Source organism: Chlamydotis macqueenii, chromosome 1 (assembly GCF_036417535.1).
Source record: "Chlamydotis macqueenii isolate bChlMac1 chromosome 1, bChlMac1.mat, whole genome shotgun sequence".
NCBI classification, from domain to species: domain Eukaryota; kingdom Metazoa; phylum Chordata; class Aves; order Otidiformes; family Otididae; genus Chlamydotis; species Chlamydotis macqueenii.
In genome coordinates, this window is record NC_141556.1 from 68,633,889 (window position 1) to 68,658,331 (window position 24,443).

At 37.7% G+C, this 24,443-nt stretch overlaps 1 protein-coding gene across 1 annotated transcript in view; it reads left to right on the forward strand.

The window, feature by feature from the left end:
• Nucleotides 1-24,443, forward strand: part of CACNA1C (calcium voltage-gated channel subunit alpha1 C) — a 446,904-nt gene that overhangs the window by 23,303 nt on the left and 399,158 nt on the right. The window contains exons 2-3 of the mRNA XM_086755747.1: nt 6,579-6,902; nt 10,524-10,627. Of these exons, the coding sequence (XP_086611873.1) occupies nt 6,579-6,902; nt 10,524-10,627 (428 nt within the window). The remainder of the gene's footprint in view (nt 1-6,578; nt 6,903-10,523; nt 10,628-24,443) is intronic.

Here is a 24,443-nt window from a genome sequence, read left to right on the forward strand (position 1 = left end):
ATTTCCAGGGATGTAAACTGAAAATGTAACAAAGATTTCCAGAAAAGACTCTTATCATACAAATAAGTGGATTTATTTCACTTCAAGATTTTTAAGCTTTGTGTATGGCTACTTGTTATTATCCTGAGATACTGAAAGACTTTTAGACTTTTAGAAAAATATATTTGCCGCGTGAGGTTTGAAAACCAAAGAAATAGAGTTTTAGGTCAATCGGACTGTGGGCCCTGACCTTTTTTCCCTGCAGAGTGATGAGCGTGCATATAGAAGTCTTACAGTCTGCTGATGTAGCTGTGATGAGCCAAAGATTTGAGTGGAGCAGGGTTTACTCTGAGAGGTCTCTCTTGATAGATTAACTGATGGAAGAAATATATAAGCTTTCCGTGCCAAGGCCTTCCTTCAGGTCACACTTCCTTTAGACTAATAAAAGAAACTACTCCTTACTATAAATCTTGTCTCATGTGTGTGATTCTGGAGAAATGTTTTTCTGGCCTGGTCTAAAAGCCCTAGAGTGTGGGAGGTACTGCCAGCAGTCCAGGGAGTCAATATGTGTGCTTCATCGTCACTATGGTTAGAAAGTGTTTTTTTAAGTTATATCCTGAATTTTGCTTACTGCAAAAGCCATTGCTTCTGTTTATTCACTGTGAGTATGGTGATAGATATTCCCTTTCTGTTCTTTGAAATAATACACACACACACATCTATATATATATAAAAAACATATATATCATATTGTTGTATATAAACACACACACTTAAGTACTATTATCATGCCCTCCTCCCCCTCACGTCCTCAGGAGCAGCAGTCTGAGTTCTGGTATTCCCATTTCTGTCACGTTGCCCTGTAGCTCATGTTTTCTAGGCCTTTTGTTGGTCTTGTTCTCTTTTGGGCAGCCTGAACAAAGCCATATCTTTCCTGAACTGTGGAAGCTGAAACTGCCCTCTGTATTTCAGCTGAAGCCCTGCCAATGCTGGGCTGAAGAGAAGTATTGCTTGTAGTGTTGTATAGGTTTTATCCCTGTTTATTGACTATACTGCCATGATTGCATTTTGTGGGAAGAAGGCAGTATGACAATACCAACTTCTGTTCTGTTCGGGATCCGATATAATCCCTAAGGCTCTCCTGAAAATATTTTTGGGTAGATGATTCATTTTGCTTAAGTACTTTACATTTTGTCCCTGCTGAACTTCATTCTATTTTAAGACTTTTTCTCCAATTCATGAAGTTCATCTTGAATTCAAACTCTATCCTTCAGTGTATTTGTTTTACTTCTCAGCTTCATAGTTACCTGCTCACTTAATAACACCATTCACCATTTCATCATCCAGACCATTAATGAAAACATTGAACAGAATCGGATCCAGGGCAGGCACTTGGGTACCTCCATGTGACGCATCCTCCAATTTAGACTATGTACCAATGATAACTGCTCTCAGGCATCCACTGGTTTTACACTCATGTTATAGCAATTTTTTTTTATTGCTCATATATCCCTAGCATCCTTGTGAAATTGTCATACAAAACCTCATAAAACTATTAATAAACTCGTGAGACATGGCCCCTACTGTTTCCATCTTGCCTGTGAATTCTGTTATTCAGTTCTGGAAGGAATTTATTTTCTTTGACACAATGTATTCATGACAGATCCATGTCTGCTACTGTTTTTCTCCTTATCCTCCAAGTACTTGCTGACAGTTAGTTTATATTACTTATTCCAGGTTTTTTTTTTTTTTTTTTTTTTTTTTTTTCTGGAGACTGAAGTTCAACTGGATTTAAATTTCCCCTTGTCCCACATTTTAAACTGGGAAGTCCATTCACCCTTTCTCAGTCCTCTGAGATCTCTTCTGTCTTCCATGAGTTCAAACCAACAGCTAACAGCATTGAGATTTCATCAGAAAGCTCTTTAAATATTCTAGGGTGTGGTACCTCAGTAGCTGAAACCATGGACATTGTCAAAGTACTTTCTAACTTCTTGTTTCCCTTTTACAGTTGGAAAAGATACCTGTTTTGGGTTGGGGATTAATTGTACTAGTCACTTGCTGTTGATGGATTTTTCTTTAGTAAAAATTGGTGCAAAAAGGTCATATAACACTTAAGCCTTCTTAGAATCATCTATCAAATGCTCTCTTTTTTTCCATTGGTTAATGGATCAATATTTTTCACATTCTTCCTCTTATTAACAGTCTCATACGCTGACTTTTTTTTTTAATGTGTGTGTTATTCTTCATGTTTCTTGTAAGGCAACTCTCACTTCAGTCTCATAACTTTTTCCCGGTCTGCCTGAATTGGTCTTACACATGAATGTAGTAGTGTGACCAGTTTCCTACTTTCTATTTGCTTTCTTTCAGTCTTCAGTGAAGACATTATGATTTAACCATTTTTCTCTTTTACTGTACCCATCTTCCCTCGACTTTGGGGAGGAAATACATTTGTGTAACGCAGTTTCAAGGTTTGCATTTTTAGGATTCTGATGTTTTTAAAGTTATAGAAAAAAAAGAATGACGGCACTCCACATCGGCATAGCTGTATTTTTATTTAAAGAATTAATCTAAGCACAAATTCCACTAAAATAAATGTTTGACTAACTAGACAAAGTCAAGAAACTCAAAGTTTCAATTCCATTGTGTCATTAACTTGTCCACTTATCATATAGAATAGTCACTGTTTAGATTGTTTTTAATGATGTTTTTGAGATAGTTAATAGGTAGTATGACAGATAGATGTTATTAAAATGCAAATAGCACTTATAAAGGCATTACTGGTCTTCACTGTCTATTTTAATAGTGATTTTGGTGGTGACCATTTTGGTGATCATAAGTTGTAAGCTTACAAATTCAGGTATTTTGTGCAATGTGGTTCATCTCCTGTTGTACAGCAACCTTAGCTGTTACTTTTCTGACATAACTCTAATTTGAGACCTGTATTTCTGTTGTGTCTGCATTTGAAGCAGTTCTGCAATTTTGCCTGTTTCTCAGAAAGGAAAGTATCTTCCAAAGATTTTTGTAATCAAATTTGTTCACTTATATGGACTTTTATGTTTAATTATTATTCAAATGCTTAAACTCGTGGTCCATAGCACAGAACTACTTGAGAGAGAATAGCTTTGTGCACCAGCTGGACATAGTCAACAGTACAAATTCTTGCTAATGGGTGGTAGGGATTAGCAGGGTGATGATGCTGTGGATCACAGTGCTTAGGGAGTTATTGCATTTGGGTGGGGCTTGAATCTCTATTTCCCACTTCTGGTCAACTTCCAGCTTAATAACTGTATAAACAAATATGATTAAAGTGATTTAGGTATCATGAAACTTTATTTGTAGTGAGGAAATAGAGTGAAGTATTTTAACTGCTACATTGCAAAATGATAATAGGAAATTCAGTAACTGCAGCTCTCAGGTTTCAGCAATGTTTTGTGGTGGGGGAAAAATGAGTGCTATAGGTGAAATTTAGCATTGTGCCTCACAATTGTGTTCTGCTTACTTCCTAGGAATTAAAACTAAGCATTTAGATTATAGGGTAGAATTTCATTCTCCCTGAAATTTTGGTTATGCTGTCTTGAAAATATTTTGCTCAAGTCTTGAATATACTTTCTGTGAAGCTGTGTGAGCTTCACTCTTTAAGCTATTTCTGTAAAATGCCTGTACATTAAGTCATTTGTCACTGCCATTAGTTACTTAGGACAGAGTCTGCAGTCTCTGAGCTTCATAAAATAGAGAGATCTTTATCAGTAATCAATATTTGCAATATTTGTTAATATAAATTTGTCATTACTGACTCATCTTTTGAAATTAATTTGAGATAAAGTGCTTTATTATGCAACTGGTGATCGTGGTAGAAGCAAAAGCAATGAAACCACCAGAAGTTGTATCCCTAACTTTGCTTGCACATCAAAGTCAAAATGTATAGACTTGAATCCTCATGTGAAACCTAACTGACAAGGAATAAAAATGGAGAAGCTTGACATGTTCCCAAATTGCAGAAAAGTCTTCATTAAGATGCAGCAGCTGTTTATTTTCAGGACCACATGGTCTAGTCAGCATGATAAGAACAGGGTGGCGATGGATCAGCAAGTTTGCTTCTACTGGAAAACACACGCATCTTTCTTATCAACTCTAGTGGGTCAGTATTAAGGAAGAGCTGGAGTTGGAGAATAATTAGAGTAATTTTCCATTTATTTTTCTTTCCAGCATGCCTCAGGCTAGGGAGGTCAAATAGATGCTAAAGAGAAAAACTGCATCTGGAGTTAGTCTGAAAATAAATATGTATCACATGAGTAGTGCTGTGTACAATTTGCTTAGTCTTAGAAAACTAACTGAGTTTGTCTGCCAGTTGATTGCCTGCTTCATCGAGGAAATCTGCTTAGCCTGTGCGATTCTGAAAGCTCTTTTTCTTCAGTTTCAAAATCTGAGGGATGTGAATTAACTATTTCTCATTTCTTGTTTCTTTCAGCTTTCCCTTTCACATATCAAAGTCGCATTACGCACCAGCCTCCTTTGGCTGGTTTGCAACTAGGATATTTTTCCGTGAGCAGAGACAAGCTCTAGATTTTCCTGCTAAGCAATGAAACTATAACAGCCTGGAAATCTTACGGCAATGCCTGACATAAAATAACATCTGACTCAATCATGTCTTTCCTTGCGATTCAGTGAGATGAATTTTAAAATCTTGCATGCTTTCTAGGTAGAGGTGTAGCCTGTTGCACTCTGTGTGTCAATGTGATTGTGTATATTTTACCTGCTTTAATTCATTTGTAGTGCAGTCATTGCTGTGATATCTTGGCACTGCACTTCCAGCTATGAAATATGCATCTTGAGTAATTACTTCTGTTCAAGAACAGTGTGCCAGTTCCCTGCTTTTGAATGTCTTTCATCTGATATTTTAAGGAAAAGAGTGTGTCACGTGGTCTTCTATTTGCTTTGTCCAGTAGTCTATAGGAGCCCATCTGATCTATTTAGTAACGCTGTATTTTTATATTAATCTAAAGTGGAATGTGGTCAGGAGTAGACTTTGAGCTTGCTTTGATGTAAAAGGTGATTAACCCCTTTACTGGGCGCCTGCTGTCTCTTACACGTACACTTTTTCTGAAGCATAGTCTCTGCTGCTCAGATGTAAGAGACTGATACAATCTCTTGAGGGTGCAGTGTTTTGAAACTGAACTTTGATTCCATAACTTGTGAAGGAATAAGGTCCGTAGACTATTTAGGCTTCCTTTTACCTGTATCTCAACATATGCGCCAAAGGCAAACTGGCAAGTCCACAGAAAAGATAAGTAGTCGCTTAAATCTTATATAGCATGTATCTAAACGACGTGTTCTTCCTGATTAAAGTTTGCTGTCATGACTTTCTGTATATTATATCTTGCACTTTGCTAACATGGTTTATATTTTATTCTATGAAGTGTCTGTGGCAAAATACAGTTAATCTTTCACAAGTTCTCACATATCTCAATTGAAACTTACTCCAGAGAGTAAAAGAATCTGTTTTGAAGTTTCAAAATTCACTCATTATGAAGTGATTGAAGTTTTAATTTACATCACTGAAAAAGTCTCATTGAAGAGGCATAGGTGGCTTAACTGTCTTTATTGAAACAATGGAACCATTGCACTAGCTTGAAAGGGTGACTTTCTCTTTCTTTTTTTTTTTTTTTTTTTTTTTTTTTATACTGCCAAGACCTTCTAAATATCAGCCACATGTTACCAGACACATATATTCTGTTATTATGATTGGGAAAAAGCATATACTCCCTCAATTTTGGTTGAGAGAGATGCAAAACATGGGACTGCTAGGTCTTAGCATTCTTGTTAATACATGCTTTTAAAGTCAGTGTTACTCCATTGATTTCAATAGTTTGTCTGTCTTAAAATCAGCTTGTCAGGATAAGGAATCAATTATAATTTCTAAATACATGTTGGCTGGCCTAAACTATCTGCACAGCGTCCTACAGAGCACAAAAGCCATGAACCCTGCATTTATGTTCCAGGTTCTACTTCAGTGTACCTTCCAGTCAGGCTTATACATATGTACCGTTTGCAGAGAGAATTAAACTTACTGCTAAAATTTTGTTTTACCTTGAGATAATCTTGAAAACATAGGGATTTTTGTGCTAGGACTTGAGAATCTTATTTGGGTGCTTTGCCATGTACTAAATAGCATAGTGCTACATGTCTGTGTGATAAAATGATGAGAAGTGGCCTCACCTTTTGAGCTTTCAAACAATCCAACTTGCAAAATGTATGGATAAAAAAGGAAAATAAGGATAGTTTCTTTTCTGTGAATCCCTGGTGATTATATTGGTTGGAGGCACTTCTAACAGCTCAGTGTCCACTGGGTCTTGTTGGGAGATTGTTGCAAGACGAATGATTGCATAGTATTATTACTTTGAAATGAAGAGGTCGAATTGGAGGAACAAGCTGGTAATAAGTGGATACCCTACACTTATCCTTAACTGCAGCTCTTGATTTTACTGATACTTAAGATTTTTAAAAAGTTTCTTTTTTTTTTCTTCTGTTCAAAAAAAAGTCTTCACAAATTTCTGTTTTTTTTTTTTTTGTTTTTTTTTTTTTTTTTTTTCCTTTCACAGGTTCCAACTATGGGAGTCCCCGTCCAGCTCATGCCAACATGAATGCCAATGCAGCTGCAGGGCTTGCCCCAGAGCACATCCCTACTCCAGGGGCAGCTTTGTCCTGGCAAGCTGCGATTGATGCTGCCAGGCAAGCCAAACTGATGGGTAGTGCTGGCAACGCAACAATATCCACAGCTAGCTCGACGCAGAGAAAACGGCAGCAGTATGGGAAACAGAAAAAACAGGGTACCACCACAGCTACACGTCCTCCCCGGGCACTGCTGTGTTTAACACTGAAAAATCCCATCCGGAGGGCATGCATCAGCATCGTCGAATGGAAATATCCTTTTTGATGTTCTCATTTGGAAAACAGCAAATTGTATGCGTGCATCAGGCACTGTTTCTAAGTGTGAAGAAATCAGTACATTAAGTTGAAAGGCACCACTGGGAATTAAATGTAATAATTTTTGGTGTCTTAAGCGAGATCATTTATGCTAGGGAGAAAAAATGTTTAGGATTGAAGCCTTAACTATACCCTTGCGTAAGAAACCACTAGAAGTTTAAATGATAAAGGTTAGGAGATGAATTCTGTTATTTTAAAAACATGTGGCCCAGGCTGGAATTGATGGGAGATATGCAAGATATCTGAGGCCAGAATTGAACTGACTCTCTGGGATTGATAGCAGCTGCTGGCTTTCCCTCCTTTTTTTTTTTTTTTTCAGGCACTTAAAGAGGTGCCACCAATTAAACAGGTCTGATACTTTGAATCATATGCTTTTTTGTTAAACACGTGGCATCACCCTTTCTACAGTATGAAGAATGGGTCAAAAGGAGGAGAAAAAACCCCAAATGTGTTTGATAAGACCCTGAAACAGGGCGGAGGTCTGTTATTTATATTGGAATTCCACTTTAATAAGGCTCAATAATGCATGGTAAGACATACCAGTTATCTGGAAGCAGGGAAAAAGAAAGCAGGGAAAAAGAAAGACAGTTAAAGTAATCCTGCAATATGTACAAATGCAGTACAGGGCCAGATCTAGTAGTGTGAACAACAGACAGACTGTCACAGATGATTGATGATAACCATTGACACAGAACTGCAGAATGTAAGGGTCAGTGCTGCTTCCCTGGAAAGTCAGTGAGAGTTTGGCCATTGGCTTCATGTGGAAGGAGCAAAGCCTTTTGAGTCGCCCAAGTCTGATCAGCACAAGCTGGAATTTGAGAATTTGGTGTAAAACAAAAACTGAAATAAAATGTACCTCCCTCGCCTCCCCGAAGTCAAACCAAGACTAAACCTCAACAGTAATTTTCAGTAAATCACAAGCTAATGGGGTTCTTCGGTAAATACAAAAGAAAAAGCAGGTTGTTAGGGATAGATAAGCGTGTCAAGGGAAGGCAGTACAGAACTTTACAGTAGTTAGTATGATAAAAAATGAATGATGGCATTTAAGAAAATGTGATAATATTGTTCCTTTGGAGGTCTGGTGGGGTGTTAGAAAGATGGAAACAATATGTTCGGTCTTGCTGACATGGACATTTTTCAGCTGAAGAACTTGTTAAAAATGTTCCTGTCAATTCTTAGATGTCTTTAAACTACCTGCCTGCCTATTCCTTTCTTGTTCACATGCTAATTTTTAATCCACCTGATTAAGTTTGCTGCTTTTTATCCCTTCTGGCATAGCTCTGATACTTTAAGCATAAGATGATGGATGATGACTAACAGGATGAAGCTGAATATTGGTTTACTTGCCAGCACCCAGTAACCACATGTCTTTAGAGAAAGAGCACAGAGCGACATTTGATAAATGAATAACATCAGCAATGAATGATGGGAATGATATGTTGTAAAACAGGATACAGCACTGCTGAGATCAAGAGAGGACCAAACAATGTGATTAAAGCACTCCAAAGCTGCTGATATTTGCATCTTTTTGTTTTGTTTGGTTTTAGGTGAGTTGATGGAAGTATTTTTTTTTTTTATAGCAGAACCTCTCATTGGACATCTAATGTTTATAAACGTGAAACACTTCAATGACAAGTAACAATATCAAAGGGTTGTGATAAGGTTTGATTTTGTTCTGTACTCCGACTTTTCCTAATTGCTACAAACTACTGAGAAAAGCTTAGCTTAATTTGTTGAATCACTGCTATCTAAGCATACTAGATATTAAACAAAGATCAAATGGTACTTTCATGGTGTTTCTTACCCAAACATTATGGTATTAAGTGCCTGAAGGTGCAATTGCATATAAGAAAAAGTGAAATGCGATCATTGCCTTATTTTGCAAAGATTTAATTATGTATTTAATTTTCTGCTATATATGCAGTATATTAATAGATTTTAATTTATAGATTTTTATATTTTTACAGTGCAAAAAAAAGAAGTTAAAAAAACCCCATAACCTGTAATAAGTTAATAGATAATAATGCTGTTAAAACCAAAAACTCTAGGAAAAAAGCAATTAAGAAAAGGAAAGCCTATGACAATTCAGGTCTTTGTGCAGTAAACACTATATACATACCCTGAGGTATCTGTGAAGTCCTGCTGATGTCACATGTAGTCTAGCCTGATCTGCTCTTCTTCCTCCATATTATGATATATCTCCTGTTATTCATAGATTTAAGCATGGTAGTCTGACGAGTCTGCAACCCTTTGACTCTTCCATATATGAAAAGTAGAATGTATCTGTGCATACATAGTGGTCAGGTGCCTGGGATTTGTATATATATTGCAGTTCAGGCTGCTGCACCTCCTGATCTCCAGTTCTTTCCTGCTCAAACCTGCTGAGAACAGTAGTCTGCTGACCAAAACCATGCATGCTGTGTTGACATTTGGCAACGCTGCAAAGCCAGTTCCATGGTAGATAAATTCATGCTCAAACGCACTCTATGGCACAGATTATACTTGACGTTCTCCCTGTACTGTCCTGCTCTTCGTTCCCCTCCAGCGTACTGGTGAGTTATCCCAGAGCTAGCCTCCAGGATATTCTTGCAGGCAAGTAAATGTAGACAGACTGTAAATCTGGTCTCCAGTCTGAGTTTGGAGACACTTCACAGCAATTGAGGTGAAGGAGTCCACCAAAGTAGATGAAGTACAGTGCCAGCAAATTGGTCAGTACAAAAATGCCCTTTGATTCCAATGGACAGTCACTGTGGCATCAAGGTTCTGCAGGATTAGTTTGTTGAACATCCCAAATGTTTGGGGCTTTTTTCCTTAACAAAGTTGGTGCCACGCTGAAATGCCCCTGAATTGGTGCTAGTTTCTCTGTCATAAGGAGCTCTTAGCTTCCCAGTGTTGCTAGTGTACTGTGTAGGCATGTTAGTTTTCCCTATGATGCCAAATGAAATGAAAATAAGAGAAATAGTCCCTCAAATAATTTTTAAGCAAAACAAGTATACATGGTAATGTGCAGTATAAGCACATTTTGAACAAAGCCATTCTTTTGCCTTAACAAACTTCGTGATCATTAAATGTCTTCTAACTGAATGCATATATTTCTTGGGGCCTTGCATTTAACTTGAGATTGAGAAAGGGGAAGAAAATTACAACAACAAAAAAAAAAATCCCAAAAATTATTTCAGGGTTTGTAAATGCAGATGGAAAAGACCAAGAGAAACTAATTGTAAGAGGAAAGATGACAGTCCTTCTAGAACAGGCTTCTGCTATTAAAAATAGTACAGCCACACTTGAAGGAAACTAGAGAAAATGCAATCTAAATAAATAAAAGGAGAAAAAACTTTTAAGAAATCTGTGTTTACTCTGGCACGCGACTGGCCTACACTGCTTTTGACATATTAGGAAGATTCTTGGATGGGAGCGCCTAAAAGCACTTAAAAAGGCATATGTTTCTTTTCAGAATATAAGGGGCTTGGAATGTTTTCTTTAAACAGAATTCTTATAAATTTTTTTTGTGTGTGTGTTCGTGCATTTTGGAACAATTTCCTTAACTCCATTCCTCAGACCATTTGAAATAATTATTTTACTGACTATTTTTGCCAATTGTGTGGCCTTAGCTATCTATATCCCCTTTCCAGAAGATGATTCCAATGCCACCAATTCCAATCTGGTAAGTCTTTGATGGTGTTTAGTCCTACTATTTTGAAAGTCCTTTTTAAAAGTGGCCAGAGAGATTGTTGAAGGTAGAGAACATAAATATATCCACCAAAGATGAGAACATAATAAAGTAAAAATTGGTTTTGAGTGCTATGTCTCCTCTGTTCATTTTAGCACCTGTTTCAGTTGAGCTGGTTTTAGAAAAGAATGTTCCAAAAATTGCACGGGTGCTGTATGTTATGTCTTGGTTAACAAATTTCTGCATGCTAAAAAAGTGCTTGGTACGTTTTAAACTGCAGGTATTTGCAGAAGAAATCTTGTAATCATGGACTATGTGGTGTTTTTTCTCTTACAAAGTGCCATTGTGAAACTGATACTCTCCTCCTCTCAGACGATACACAAAAGCACAGCTTGATGATTGATTTCTAGGAAGTATGTTAATGCTTGTGCTTCACAGATACATGCGTTTGGCTGAACAATGTTTGTGAGTTTGAGTTGTTGGGATTTTTCTTTTTTTTTTTTTTTTTTTTTTTCCTTCCCTCTTGTTGGGGAAGTAGGAAAATACGGCTTTTCCTCTGTCACCACTGATGCTAATGTTGGTACTTTAGGACAGAGCTGTCCGTATAAAAAAGTAAGAGTGTTTACTTCTGGCTTAGCATGAAGTTGTAGCAAAGAATTCTGCTCAGGAAGGGCACAAGAGAAAACAGCTCTGGAATGCAATTCATTGAATTAGCAGAAAACATTTTTCTTCCTCTCAAATATGTGAACAAATCTCCTACTTGTCTGGTTGGATCAGGATGAAAACTTGTTCCTCGAGTTTAAGAGTTGGGGTGCTATTTCCTGATTAAAATTTACTGAGGCATAGGAAATTTTAGAGCAACAGAGGAGGAAAACAAAAGCCATGCTTCCAAAGTAGGGATCATTGGGGTAGCTGACAAACGTAATTCAAATGATCTATGCTGTTCTTGGAAGTCAGTCATTTGGTTAAATATCTGTTCAAGTTGTATAAAACAAATTGTGAACTTCAGGACTTTGCTGGAATGGTACTTCTGTAGTTTTTTTTTTTTTTAAAAAAAAAGAACAAAAAAATTGTAGTGTAATACTTTTCCACTGTAATTTCTTAAAGAAGTTTAAAATAGGAGCAGGAGGAGATAAGTGATTATTAACTTTTAACTATTCTTTATATTTACAGAATATGGGAGTTGGTCTTGTTTCTCTTTTACTGCTATATCTTTGTTAGCCTGACTTAGTGTTTAACGATGAGGAATTGTGGTGTGTATGTTTAAAACAATTCAGTATGGCACCTTTCAAAAATGATTTTTTTTTTTTTTTAATTAAAAAGAAGCAAGTTCATTTGATCCTCTGGCTATAAAAGACACTGTTGGTTATTGCATGTTCTGACTTGCAAGGTTGAAAGAGGAAAATGAAGCAGAGTTGAAGGTTAGAGGACTTTTAATTTGTCTTGAGTTTAATTGAGTGTGGCTATTTGCCTTATTTCAGTGAGGAGACTGCTGGCTAATACTAGGTTGGGTGTATATTCATTATTGAATAAGGTATATTAAAACTACTCTCAGGAAATGTAAGCACCTTGTGAGCCGAGTTGCTATTCTGCATCTGTTTCCCAAGATATCTTTTGCATCATTTGGTCAATGTCAATCTTTCAAAACACTCATATTATTTGTGAGTAGGATTTAAAAAATAGAATTATCGTCTCAGGAAAGCTTAGAAATGTTATAGCCTTGAGGATGAGGAGGCATTGTTAATTTATCTAAGTAACTGTTTCACAGAAGTAAGGGGAGAAGAAAATAAAATAGGAAGTTTGCTTAACTACACTTTGTTCTTTGGGTCTTAATGGAAAAAGTAATTAAAAATGGAAAATGGGATACTTAGTATCCCATGAAAGACTTGGACTAGTGGAATTAAGACTCTATTCTACACTATAGATCAAACTCTGCAGGTCCGACTGCTCAGCAGCTTTTGGTCCTGTGATCTCCTGTTAGTCCCTGGTTGTGGTTGTTGTTTTGTGTGTTTTGTTGGGTTTTTTCTTTGTTTTTGTTTTTATTTTCTCAGGGTGATATACATATATCTTGGCACGTATATACTGCTGTTGGAAAACAAACTTTTTGAGTATGTCATATGCTGCATTCCGAAATATTCCACAGAATTGTAGAGAGTTGTGTGTTTTGATCAGTGAGCAAAGTACTGAGCAATAGGGAGGGCAAGTGGAGGCAAATGGGTGAGATAAGGGTGAAAAAATGTGTTACTTGTGTTTTGGAATGGGATAAAAGAATAGACGAAACTCAGAGTTAAAGGAAAGCTATTTCAGATGGCAGGAACTGCAGAAGAGTGGGACCTTACTCTCAAAGAGTCAAACTTTACATGGAAGCAACTAGAAAGAAGCTGAGGTTAATAATATGTTCCTATAAAAGCTCATGTACTCACTTGTGCTTTTTTTCTTTTCTACCTATGAGCATGTATTTTGTTATCTTTGGGGGCTGAGGTAAAAATTCAATCAGTTGTTTCTAACAAGTTAATGGAGTAGAAGGTGGTGATAGAAGAGAAAGTAATTCTGAACTGTGAGTGGCTTCTTTCCTTCTCTCTGTGAAAGCAGAAAAATGATAGCTGAATAACATTTTGAAAAATAATTGCTCTGTATGAATTTCACAGATGTGATCAGCCATGGTCAGATAGGGCGTATTTATTGCTGTATGCCTTCCACAGAAGTCTTCAAGAGACACAAGCCTCGTTTGCCTGTACAAAACCAGAAAACTATAGTCCTATCTCCGTTTTAATAAGCCTTGTCTTTAGGTGCAAGACCTATTTGATATGATGCCACAGTAATTAGTATAAGCATTGGAACTAAATAAAGAAGAGTTCAATAAATGAGTCCTTCCCTTTCGTGTTAGCGATGAATTGTGATTAGCTGTTACGTATTACGAGTTTAGGCCAAATAGCACACGGGTATTCTAACTGATTCTCTGCAATCTGGCTTCCTGTAATAATAATTCCTATAAATCCTCAAGCCATTTTTATCAAGGCTAGGGATAGTAACTTGGACTGTGAAGCATTTTCATTTTTCAAATGCACATTTATAGTAAAACCCAGATTTCATATTTTTATGTTCACTGCAGTTTTTGTTACTGGCTTTAAGAAAAAATGCCAGAACAATATAATGTAGCAATAACAAATGCTTGAAATCTGTTTCAGCAGTTTTTACGTTTTACTTCTGCAGTGCATTCACTGGAAAACTATTGAACTTGCACAAATGGAGGGGAGTTGAATTGGGTGCACGTTTTTTTTTTTTTTTTGTATTAATGAACTCTGCAGAGACTTCGCTTAAATGTAGAAGTAAAGAAAGCTCATGCATGACTTTGCAAAGAACAGTTATGTATTCTCTTGATGCAGTCAGGAAAATTGGAGCTACTTTGAGAATTGAAGTCAGCGTGCATGAGAGACTGTAACTGATATGGAGGCTTTCTGCTTGTTATCCCTGCAATTATGCATTAGAACAGAGATAACGTACATTTAGGAATAAAACTATAGACTGCCTAAGATAGGAAGCTGAGAGGAAAATGCTTCTGTCACTTTACTGGCAATTGAAATGGCACAAGCCTGGTCAATGTCACGGCATGGCGATAACATAATGAGGTTAAGACCAAGGTTTACGACACATTCGGTGGAGGGCGACTCGGTAAGTTGTTTATGCTTCGGATAAATAGCAGAAGATTCCTTGTGTTGTTTTGATAGCTCTGCTTTCCCTCCCTTGTCCTTATTACAGGGAGGAAATCCTGTTCTACACTAGTTAAATTTTAAAAAAAGATCTCTTGTGTTATATGTGAGCTTATAATGGGATGTCACCTTCTAATTTGTTAAACCTGAAATGGGACCCTGTGAAAGGAAAGATGGGATTTCTGCTTGCTTGTCAGTGCTTCTGCCAGCCAGTGTTTGTGGGAATGCCTGCCTATGGAAAGGGGACTTGCCTTTCAGGAAAGTACAGCTGCTTTATTAACTGGTGATTATGGTAGTATCCATTTGCGCAGGTTATTCTTTTACAAAAAAAAAGAACAAAGTGTTTTTACTCTTTTTTGTGTTTGCAGCAGATTGATACAACAGGTGTGAATGTGGCTAGATATATATATTTATATTACATTTCTAGACACAGGCATAACAAACTTCAGCATTTTTTATATCAGAGAATTCTGGAGTCAGCATATTGAGCAGTTTCTCAATTTTTCTTGTGCAAAGTCAGAAAAGCTGTAGAGAACAAAGTGGGGGTGAGTGGGTCAGGAAAAGAAAGAATGGCTTTTCCGGATAAGGATAAGGGAGAATACTGCACAAAAGCTTTTGGTTCTCTTGTGTCATTGCTATCGTCCTCCTGTGTGACAGGTCTCAACTAGTAAGTGAAAATAGTAATGAGATATGCTAACTTTAGGGATGAGGTACAGAGCGGGCTAGAGTGGATACCAAGCTAATAAGCTCTGATAGGTTTATTAGCTTGGGCCTTATGCCAGCACTGCTACAGCTGAAGGAAGTAGAGAATTTGAAAAGTGAGGAGTGAGCAACAGAAGCTGGAAGAGAGGAGCTGAGGACTGGAATCAGGATGAAGAGAAGATGACAGGAGATTGTTCCCAAAAAAATCCTTGAAGACTTTCTCCAGAAAGATTGCAAGTCACTGACCTGTGTGATGCTAAGGAAGTTGAATGTGATGCAATTTAGGCTCATAGAATCTCAACACTTCCCAAAGTCCTCAGAAGCCCTGCCTCTGAAGGGGGCGAGATGCTAATACTCAACGTCTCTAGCAGTAGTGAAGCACAGGGTGGAAGAATAAGCTTTGAGTTTGATAGGAAGATGTTCAAGCTTGTCTGCTGGTTCTGGTGTTGGCAAACTCGGTGGCCTTGGGTAAATTTCTGTTGGAATTTTCCCACCTGTAAAGTGAGTTTGTTACTGCTTTCACAGTGAAGGTAATTAGTCAGTGCCTTACATCACACAGACCATTAAAGGAATTTTGGAGAAAAGACTATTAAGAAAACAACAAATCTGAAATGGTAAATTCCAAGCCAGTGGTCACTAACTGAACAAGAAGGGTAAGAAGTAGGACGGAGGCCTCATTTCTCTGCACTAGTAGGGGCAGAATTTAATTTCTGCAGAGAAGCGTGTAGGACTGCATGCTCAGTGCAGTCAATTTGCTCATGCTTGTTGAATTAATTTGAGAGGGACTCTTCATTTTTGATGTTAAATTTGCAGCCTTTATATCTTTCTTTTAACAGAAGGGTGTAATTTCCTAGGCTCTGTGAAGATGAAACTGGTAAAACAGAGATTAGCACCTGTATGTGTTACTAGTAGGACCAAAACCGTTAGGTTCTCTGGGCAGGCCTCTGCCACTTGAGTTGTCTAGATCATCAGCAGTGGTAAGAGGTGGTTGTCTGTGTGGACCAGGTGAAGATGGGATTAGGAAAGTCTGTCAAAGAGATTCAGAAGTGTTTGTCTACCAAAGAGGAATGCTGGTTCTATTCCGGACTCTGGAGGAGAATATACTTGAAGGGCTCTTCTGTACCTTTAGAAAAAGGGCTTTTTCTGGCTCTTTCTTCCAAGTAATGCCTCCCTCTGAAACTCCTCCCGTCTCAGCTATAGTTGTCTGAGCTATAACTGTTCCTCAGTTCTATCATTTATTTGCTTTTTCTTTACTGGGCTTAAAGTGCATACTTCAGGTTTCTTATCTTTTTACCATTACATTAGCAGTTTTCTGTCCTGTGCAGGGCTTGCTCTTGAGTCCCAATCAAATCCCAGCCTTCTGCTTCTCTTTATACCAGTGGTTCCAATGTCCTCATTCAGTCTGTGCTTGTTGTTGTTTACCATCTCTTGCTCTGCTCTGAGATCTCTCATGTCTGCATGTCCCTATTTTTTGTGGCTTTTAAAATTCATTATCTTTGCTTTGCCAAGTAATTTTTTTCTTTCCAGTTCAGCTTCCATCAGGCCTGTCCCTTTTGCTTTCCCTTTTTCCTCCTGACTGCAGTTTCCCCTCCATAGTGGTTTCATTTGTTACTCACCTGTTTTCTCATTTGATTTCAGTGCTGTCCTCACTTAGCTTTGGCTTGCTGATCACTTCTCTTGTTAATTCTAGTCTTAAATTTCTTTCCACTCCTAAACCTGGTCTCTGTAACTGAGCAATCCCAGTGCTCCTTCCAGCTTCTTCTTTCTTATTTTCCAACTCCATTCTCAACACACTCATCTCCCAGATTGAGCCTGCCCCTGGTTTGGCCTTATCCCTTTTGCTTTTGAAATCGATAGTGTTCCTCCCAATGGTGTCTGGATGCCAGCATAGAAATACTGAGAGCAGCTCCAGCTCAAAGTTCAGTTGCTTTATTCCAGCTTGGTTCAGTCTAGTTGAGAACAGTTATGACATAGATCCCTGAAAGCCTTTGTAGCCCTTGCTCAGCTCTGTGGACGTGACACATACGTTCTGGTCTGCAGAAGCTGTAAGATGCCTGATTAGTATTTGTAATCACAGTTTGGGTGTTAAATCTTAGCAAGTCTCTGTGGAGCCTGTGCAGATGGAGGTTTTTAAAAGCCAATCTGGCCAAACTTAGGCAAGGTAAAAGATGCAGCCCTGACCCAAAAGCCATTAATTTGACAGGTCATATGACCTTGTTGCAAAGAATACAATCACTAAAGAAAATAGTTGTTGAGATTTTTTTTTTTAAACTAGGATAAATCAATGGCTATTTTAAAATTAATTTGTCTCAAATAGCTGAAATATTCAGCCTGAGACAGAAACCAGCCTGGAAAACTGTAGTATTAACTGTTAAAATAACAATTAAAAGCAGTATCTTAATAATGGAAAGTGCTGGGTAGCTTTAACAGAAGTAGCACTCAAGATTTACCTCCATTAATATCTTCCATATTAAAATGTAACACGGTGCTTCGCTGAATCAGTGGGATATTGAAAAGTGGCGTAATAGGCTTTCAGAATTAAATAATGAATTATATATAATGCTATATCGAGATCAAATACACTTACATTATGCAGTATATAATGTAGTGAAGAGAAGAGGATTAAGAGATACAGACCAAGGGGGAAAAGTAGGTTTCAGATAGGATTTACCTCTTTGAGGTAAAATTCAGCTATTCAAGAAGGGCTGTCCTGGTTTGGAGGAGCTGCAGAGGAAGAACCTTTGTACAAACAGCTAAAAGATTGGTAGAAGAAATGGATACAGTAGGACTGTAAGTTTAAGTTGTGAGGAAAAAAAAAATTCTGTTACCCAAACTGGACCCAAGTCCATGGAAACAGTAACTTGAAATTTGCAGGTGGTATGTTTCTGTGTAAGTGATTTTGAAATTTTAACTATATATTTTGGTTCTGATTGATGGCAAGTTTATTGGTTCAAACATTAAGCCATTTATCCTATTTCTTTAGACAGCTTTGATTACCTTTTTCTATTTCTTTATGTGTAAGCCTTCTAAATATCTAACTTATCAAGTGTGTTTTTAGGTTTTTTTTCAAGTGGTAAATATTCTTGTTTATAAAACCTGAAGTTCACTGTAGGATGTGTTGGCTTCCCCTCCCTTTGTTCAGGAAAGATAGGAAAAACGTGGAAGCAGCCCAAATACAAGTTTTTAAGTACTGTTGTTTTCACTGTAGTCTAATTCCTATCCCTGCAAAAGTAACACCGCCTTTTAAAAGCGGTGGAAGTTTCTAAAATTGCAGGTGGTACTTGTATTTTTTTTGATACAAGTATACTTATCCCTCTGTATGTCTGTGGGATGTTAGACATCTGTTCGTGAGTTCATCAGAATCTTTTACATGATATTGGGAAATAAACATCTCTATCTAGAAATTCAATAGATGGTTTTGCACGTGATCTTTAGATTCCTGTATGTTTTTTAGTCAGGCAAACTTCTCATTGACTTCACTGGAGTTTACTTGACTCAGTCACCCAAATCCATCCACTAATTTAGTGCATGCTGTTGACAAACAATTGTTGGAACACTGGATTTTACTGACACCTACCAAATCATTTACTCTAAAGGCAATACTCCTTGTACTTGTGCAAACTAGAAAAAAAACCCAGCAACTTTTCATAATTCCCTTAGAAATAAAAGAATAGATGTGCTCCTTGCCAAGGGGAGAATTGCCAGGAGGAAAGAATATGTTTTGTATCTTTGTCAAAGTTTTGACTGGCTATTCCTCTCGGGGACAATTTCTTTTTTTCCCCCCATATTTTCTAACTCCTAAAACGTGAGGATCCGTATATCATAGCAGCTCTTAAGTCTTCATAGCTCAATGACAAACAGCCTGTACTTCAAATCATGCTAAGACTATCCTTGAATTTCACTTTGGGAAATGCTGGACAATTTATAAATGAGTTTGTCTACAACTTCACGGAACAAAGTCTCTTTTCTTGAACAATAACCATGAAGAGCTTATACTCGTCAATGATATTTCTCTATTAAGAATACTATGTTGTAAATTCTGCAATTAGGGGAAGACTTCCAGTAAGCAGCAGGAAATATTCATTAACATCTCTTCAGTATGTTGCATTTCTGGCAGCTGCTGGGAAGTTGACATGGCAGATTATCTCCTTAAGACATCCTTACTAAGTTCTGTTTCACCTAAGCTTAGGCAAGGGAGCTGTACCAACTTTGGACTGCAGTTTTTTTTTCTAACCTTTTGCTATAACCTTAATAAGCAGAGATGGTCTGTGGGACACTAAGGAATGCATATGTTGCTCAGTTGAGACACTTCAACGATGTATACCTGTACAGTTTTACACATGCATGATGTGAATTGTTGTCTTGATGCTCATACTGAGCTTATCCATGCAGACCTGGCCAAAGGAGCATACTCGCTCTTTGAAAATTGTTACCCTACTGTACTTGCTGGTAGTACAGTTTCTTTACAATCTCTCTGACAGTGATGTTGACATATTTAGCCCCATGTACTAAATCTGGCAATGGCAGGAGCAAGATGCCCAACTCCCACAGTATAAGCTTTCCCAAAGCGGCATGTATGTGGTTTCCCAGCTGGCTGCGTTGGCAAGCATGCAACTGTTTTTCGGGCTGTCCTGATAAACTTGCACTGATGGAGAGTTTGGGGTTTTGGAATTCTTCCTCTTCTGCTGGCTTGCTATTGTCTCTTGCTTGTAAAATTTATATTTAGGTAGCTTATATTAGAAACTGAAGTAATCATCTTTTGCATATGATTAACCTCATCTGGTATGTCAAAATGTTTTTCTAGTTAGCAATAAATGTACTTAATCTCTTACTGTTACTCTTTGATCTGAAGCATGGTGAATGCTTTTTATGTGGACCTTTAAAAATGTTTTAGTTCTGTTACATACCCTCAAATATAAAACCTCACACAAAACTGGAACTTGCATGTTATTTTATTATTATTATTTTTATCCATGGAAAACCACTTACAGTGCTGTTATCCTTGTGCTGCCTTATTGTTTGTTAGAGTCACTTTAAAAACAAGAATCCCTGTTTAAATGAGATTATGCAGCCAAACATGTGGTCACAAGAGATTTTTAAAGATCTAGTTGCATAATTGTTTCACAATCTAAACTTGTATTTAAAAACAAACAGAGAGAAAGCTTCTGCTCATTATGGTTACCGAGATAATGTCTGTATGTGAACAAAAGGCACATCAATGCCCTTCAGGAGCAGTTGGCTGAGATGAAAGACTGCAAGATGAAATAACAGTGAAGAGAATGAACAGCTCCTGTTCACCTCCTTCAACTGTTAATGGTAAATCATAACAATGACAAATTAAGACCTCAAACACACGTAAGATTTGTACCACTGTGGTGACAGATACTGGGGCATTCAACTGTTAAGGATTGTTTTCCTGTAGAACAAGGAAATCTGCTGCCTCTACTCTTTAAAGCCAGTGCTATCCTTGTAACAAAGCAAAGGAAATAGAGGATTTCCAGCTTCCCCCTTTGCCTAAATGCCTCAGGTGCCTTCTGAGTCCAGTAAGCTAACTAAGCATTTGCTTGTGCAAATACTGAATAATCATGTGCAACTACAGTAACAGAGCGGTACTATATTCTCATCTAGAGTTTTCTATAAAATCCAGTGCTATATGTCAAAGTAGGGAGAACTGTAGGTAAAAGTTGGCATCTGCATGCAGATATTTGGGCTGGATGTGCAGCTGTGCTATACACCTGACATTGCATTGATTTCTACCAGCAAGAAACTGATAAATCTCCCATAAACCAAACAACATATATCTTAATTCTTATAAGTCATTAACCACAATTTCTTCTTCCCTTATTCAACCTGAAATAAGTTTTAGCTGTGAATCAAGTCACTGACTTTTTTAATAGCTCTTGTCTTATTTAACATTTTCACTGTATCCTACTTCTCCTTTGACAATTGTATAATTTTCATCCATCTTAAGGGTGTGATGCTTTCATCCTGACATAAATAAGTTCTTGTTTATAGCAGTTCGAACTCCAGCATTACCTTTGACTTACTCAAATATTTAACGCACTTTACAACACACCTAAAAATTACATTCCAGTTTCAATCTCTTTTTTTTCCCCTTATATTGGATATAAATATTAATGTCTGAATCTATTTTCTCTCCGATTTTTATTGTCCCTATGATAAAACCAGCAGTGCTGTCATTTTGTTTTCCTTTTGAAGCATCAGGCTGTTGCATGCAAGTATTTGACAGTCCATAGGGGAAAAGGAAGAAGCAGATGAAGCAAAGCTGGATGTTTTAGCCTTTCAGAGGCCATGAAATATGAGAATGTATTTGAGTCTTTTTGATGATCTTTCTGTACTGAAATCTTACAGAATGAAAGAAAAAGAGGAGGAAAAAATATATGTTGAAATGTATTTGTAACCCTCAGAAGGTCTAATTCTGCTAAGTTTTGAGCATGTACCTTATAGAGGACATGGCTATATGAGGGGTAGAGTGTTTTAAAGTTTTAAAGAGCAGGAGCTAATCTAGGGAAAATGCAATGCAGTATTTGAGAGAAGTAAGTGCTGATACAGCTATGGAAATATTTCTGATAAATATCTCTTGAAATAAATTCAGTCCTGGCTGACAGCTCCTTTTGCAAATGTTTACCTTTGCTTTCACATTTCAATACTGTATTGAAAAAGGATACCACAGAGATATTGATCCCCCTTTCAGAGGAAGAGAGATCATAGCTTGTATTCAAGCTGCTGCTCATATGCTTCTCTGCTCTATTCATCTTGGTTACTCAAGTCATTTTCCATGGCAAGCAGGTAACGTTGTTGGGCTCTGGTGTGAATCTAAAGGAGTATCTTTAATACAGTCAGTGTTTTTTGTGGTTCGTTGCCCCCCTTTGCCATCCAGACCTGAACTAACATGGCTCCCAGCCTATGTGCCTGCTGCTGCTCTTCAATAAAATAGGAACAAACCTGTCATTGGATGATAGCTTATTATAACTTATATATTTTTCCTTTTCTTAAAATAATAATAATATCCAAAGAAGGATTTTTGAGTCATTGGTTCTTCAGTATGTCTTGGCTTTTTAGAAAAGCCTCTGTTGAACTAATACATTGAAGCAGAATGTGCAAAGAGCATGGTTCCACCTTTGCTAGGACCCACTTCTGAGATTATCTTGGGGGGCCAGGGTTATGGATGTTTCTGGATGGTGCTTACAGCAACTCACACCACTGAGAGACTGTGTAATTGTCAGCGGTAGGCCTTGTCCCTGTCATTCCCTGTCTTTAACAAAACCACACGCTCGTATCGACACAGACATTCGGGGTAACAAGCACCAGTCTGGAGGCTTCTCCCTTGTCTGTGTGCAGACACAGCAGCAGCTGCATGTGTAGGAGGAGCGCCTCTTCCTCTTCCTTGCACCTTCCCTCCCATCTCGCTGGGATGGGTAGCAGGTCCATCTGACAGTCTGTGCAGGAAAGGAGGCTGCTCTGCTTTTGGAATAGTGGCAGAGCAGGTAGGGCCTTTGACTGTTCTCCCATGGGTGACTCTTTTAAGCTTTGATTAGGAGAGTGTTGAAAATTGCCTCTAATCAATACATCTGCATATACGGACAGCGGGCTGAACGCAGCTAAATACAGTGATAACCACATTGCTTGGGGTGCCTCTGGCTGTAGAAACTCACGTGCCTTTACTGTTCCAGCCTGGAAGGCAAACTGGGCTCAGCAGAGCCTTTAACCTTTTGAAAGCATGAAAATCCATAGGGAGCTGAAAGTTATTCCTTTTTCATTGAACTGCTTAAAATAAAGCGACCTATGACCTCTTGAAAATATGTCTGACCCTGGGGGACTGGGGAGAGACCAAATGAACTAGACCACAGCAGGACCCAGAGGTGAGCATAAACTAAAATTTGGAGGCACACTGTGTGGATCAGACTGTATTGTAAAGTGAGAGGTGGTGATTTCAAGCATCTAGTCTTGCTTTCTTCTGGTCATACAAATTAATACAGTAATTCCTCCATCAAGAAAAGGGAAGATGTGTAGAGAACATTTGTAAGAACAATGCCAATTCTAATTTAAAGCTGCTTAAGAATAATGTAACCTCAAAAAAAGTGGAGAGATTTTTTTTTTTATTCCTCAGTATATTCTTCTACTACTATACAAATTTACACCAAGAATGAAAATGCTTTTCCTAACTCCATGTAAATTCTGACAGATTATACCTGAGTCCTGGCTTAATTGTCCCTATTATAAGGACTATAACTTTTTCTATGTTTTCATTATTTCCTGACTATAATTCTTACGGGTTTTTTTCCTCCTGAATATATTAATCGGCATCATATTTGAAGGATGAACATTGGAGGTAGATAAAGTTTTCAATAATGCTCTCACTAGCACAGCATATGAAGTTAATAACACTTCTCTGGTTCAGTTTTTCTCCTTGGGCATCCTAGAATCTTCTTAGCCATCTTATCCAAAAGCTTTGGCCTGATGCTTGTGTCTGGTTGACCTTGAATGTGATCTGGAAGCCACCCTGAGGAACTGTTGCTCTCCAATATGTAATGACAGTTTGATAAGTTTGGCCTACATTCCTTGATCCCAGACACATGCCTTTGTTTTTTGCTCTGCTGAAACATGTTGTTCAATAGTTCCCAGTTCTCTGATAAATGCTTTTAAGCTTGCACTGCTTTACCAAGATTGGAAGCATTCAAACGGATCTCAGTCAGTAAGTGAATCTCGCTCGAACAGCTTGCAAAGAACGTGTTGTGTTTCTTCTGCTGTTTGGCAACTCCTATCATGTCTCTACATCTTCTCTCCAACTTACCTGCTAGACCCCCACATTTTATACAAGTAATTATGTAGTTATTCTGTTCTGCTATCAGTAAATATATTTTAATTGTACTAGAGAGCAAGAAAGACTGATTGTGGGCTTTGAGTCTGTTGTATTTACTTGCTATATTAAAACCTGTTATTTTGGATCCTCTGATCTGAATGAGAAAAGCAAGAACTGAAAGCTTGTAAACAAATCCAACTCTTGCTTCTTAAAACACAGGTGAGAGCACATTCTCCCTCTTCATATATAAGTGAGAAAAGCAGTGATGATGGCAAAGCAAATACTGAGAAGAAAATGGCTCATAGAATAATGTACAGAGAAAAAGCACCAAGTGAATTTTAAAAAGCCCTCATGTTATGGCCGACCAACAAGATTGTGCAACAATTTGTTCAGACATTTAATGTCAGAAAAATAAATTGTTCCTGGTTCAGGATATTTGCCATTTTCTTTACAATAGTGAAACACTGTATATGACCCTAAATGTTTTGGAGTCTAATCTCATCATGTCCATCAAATGACCATGCTCGAGGTATTTATTGATGAGGCTGGATAAATCCTAGCTGAAGAGAACACC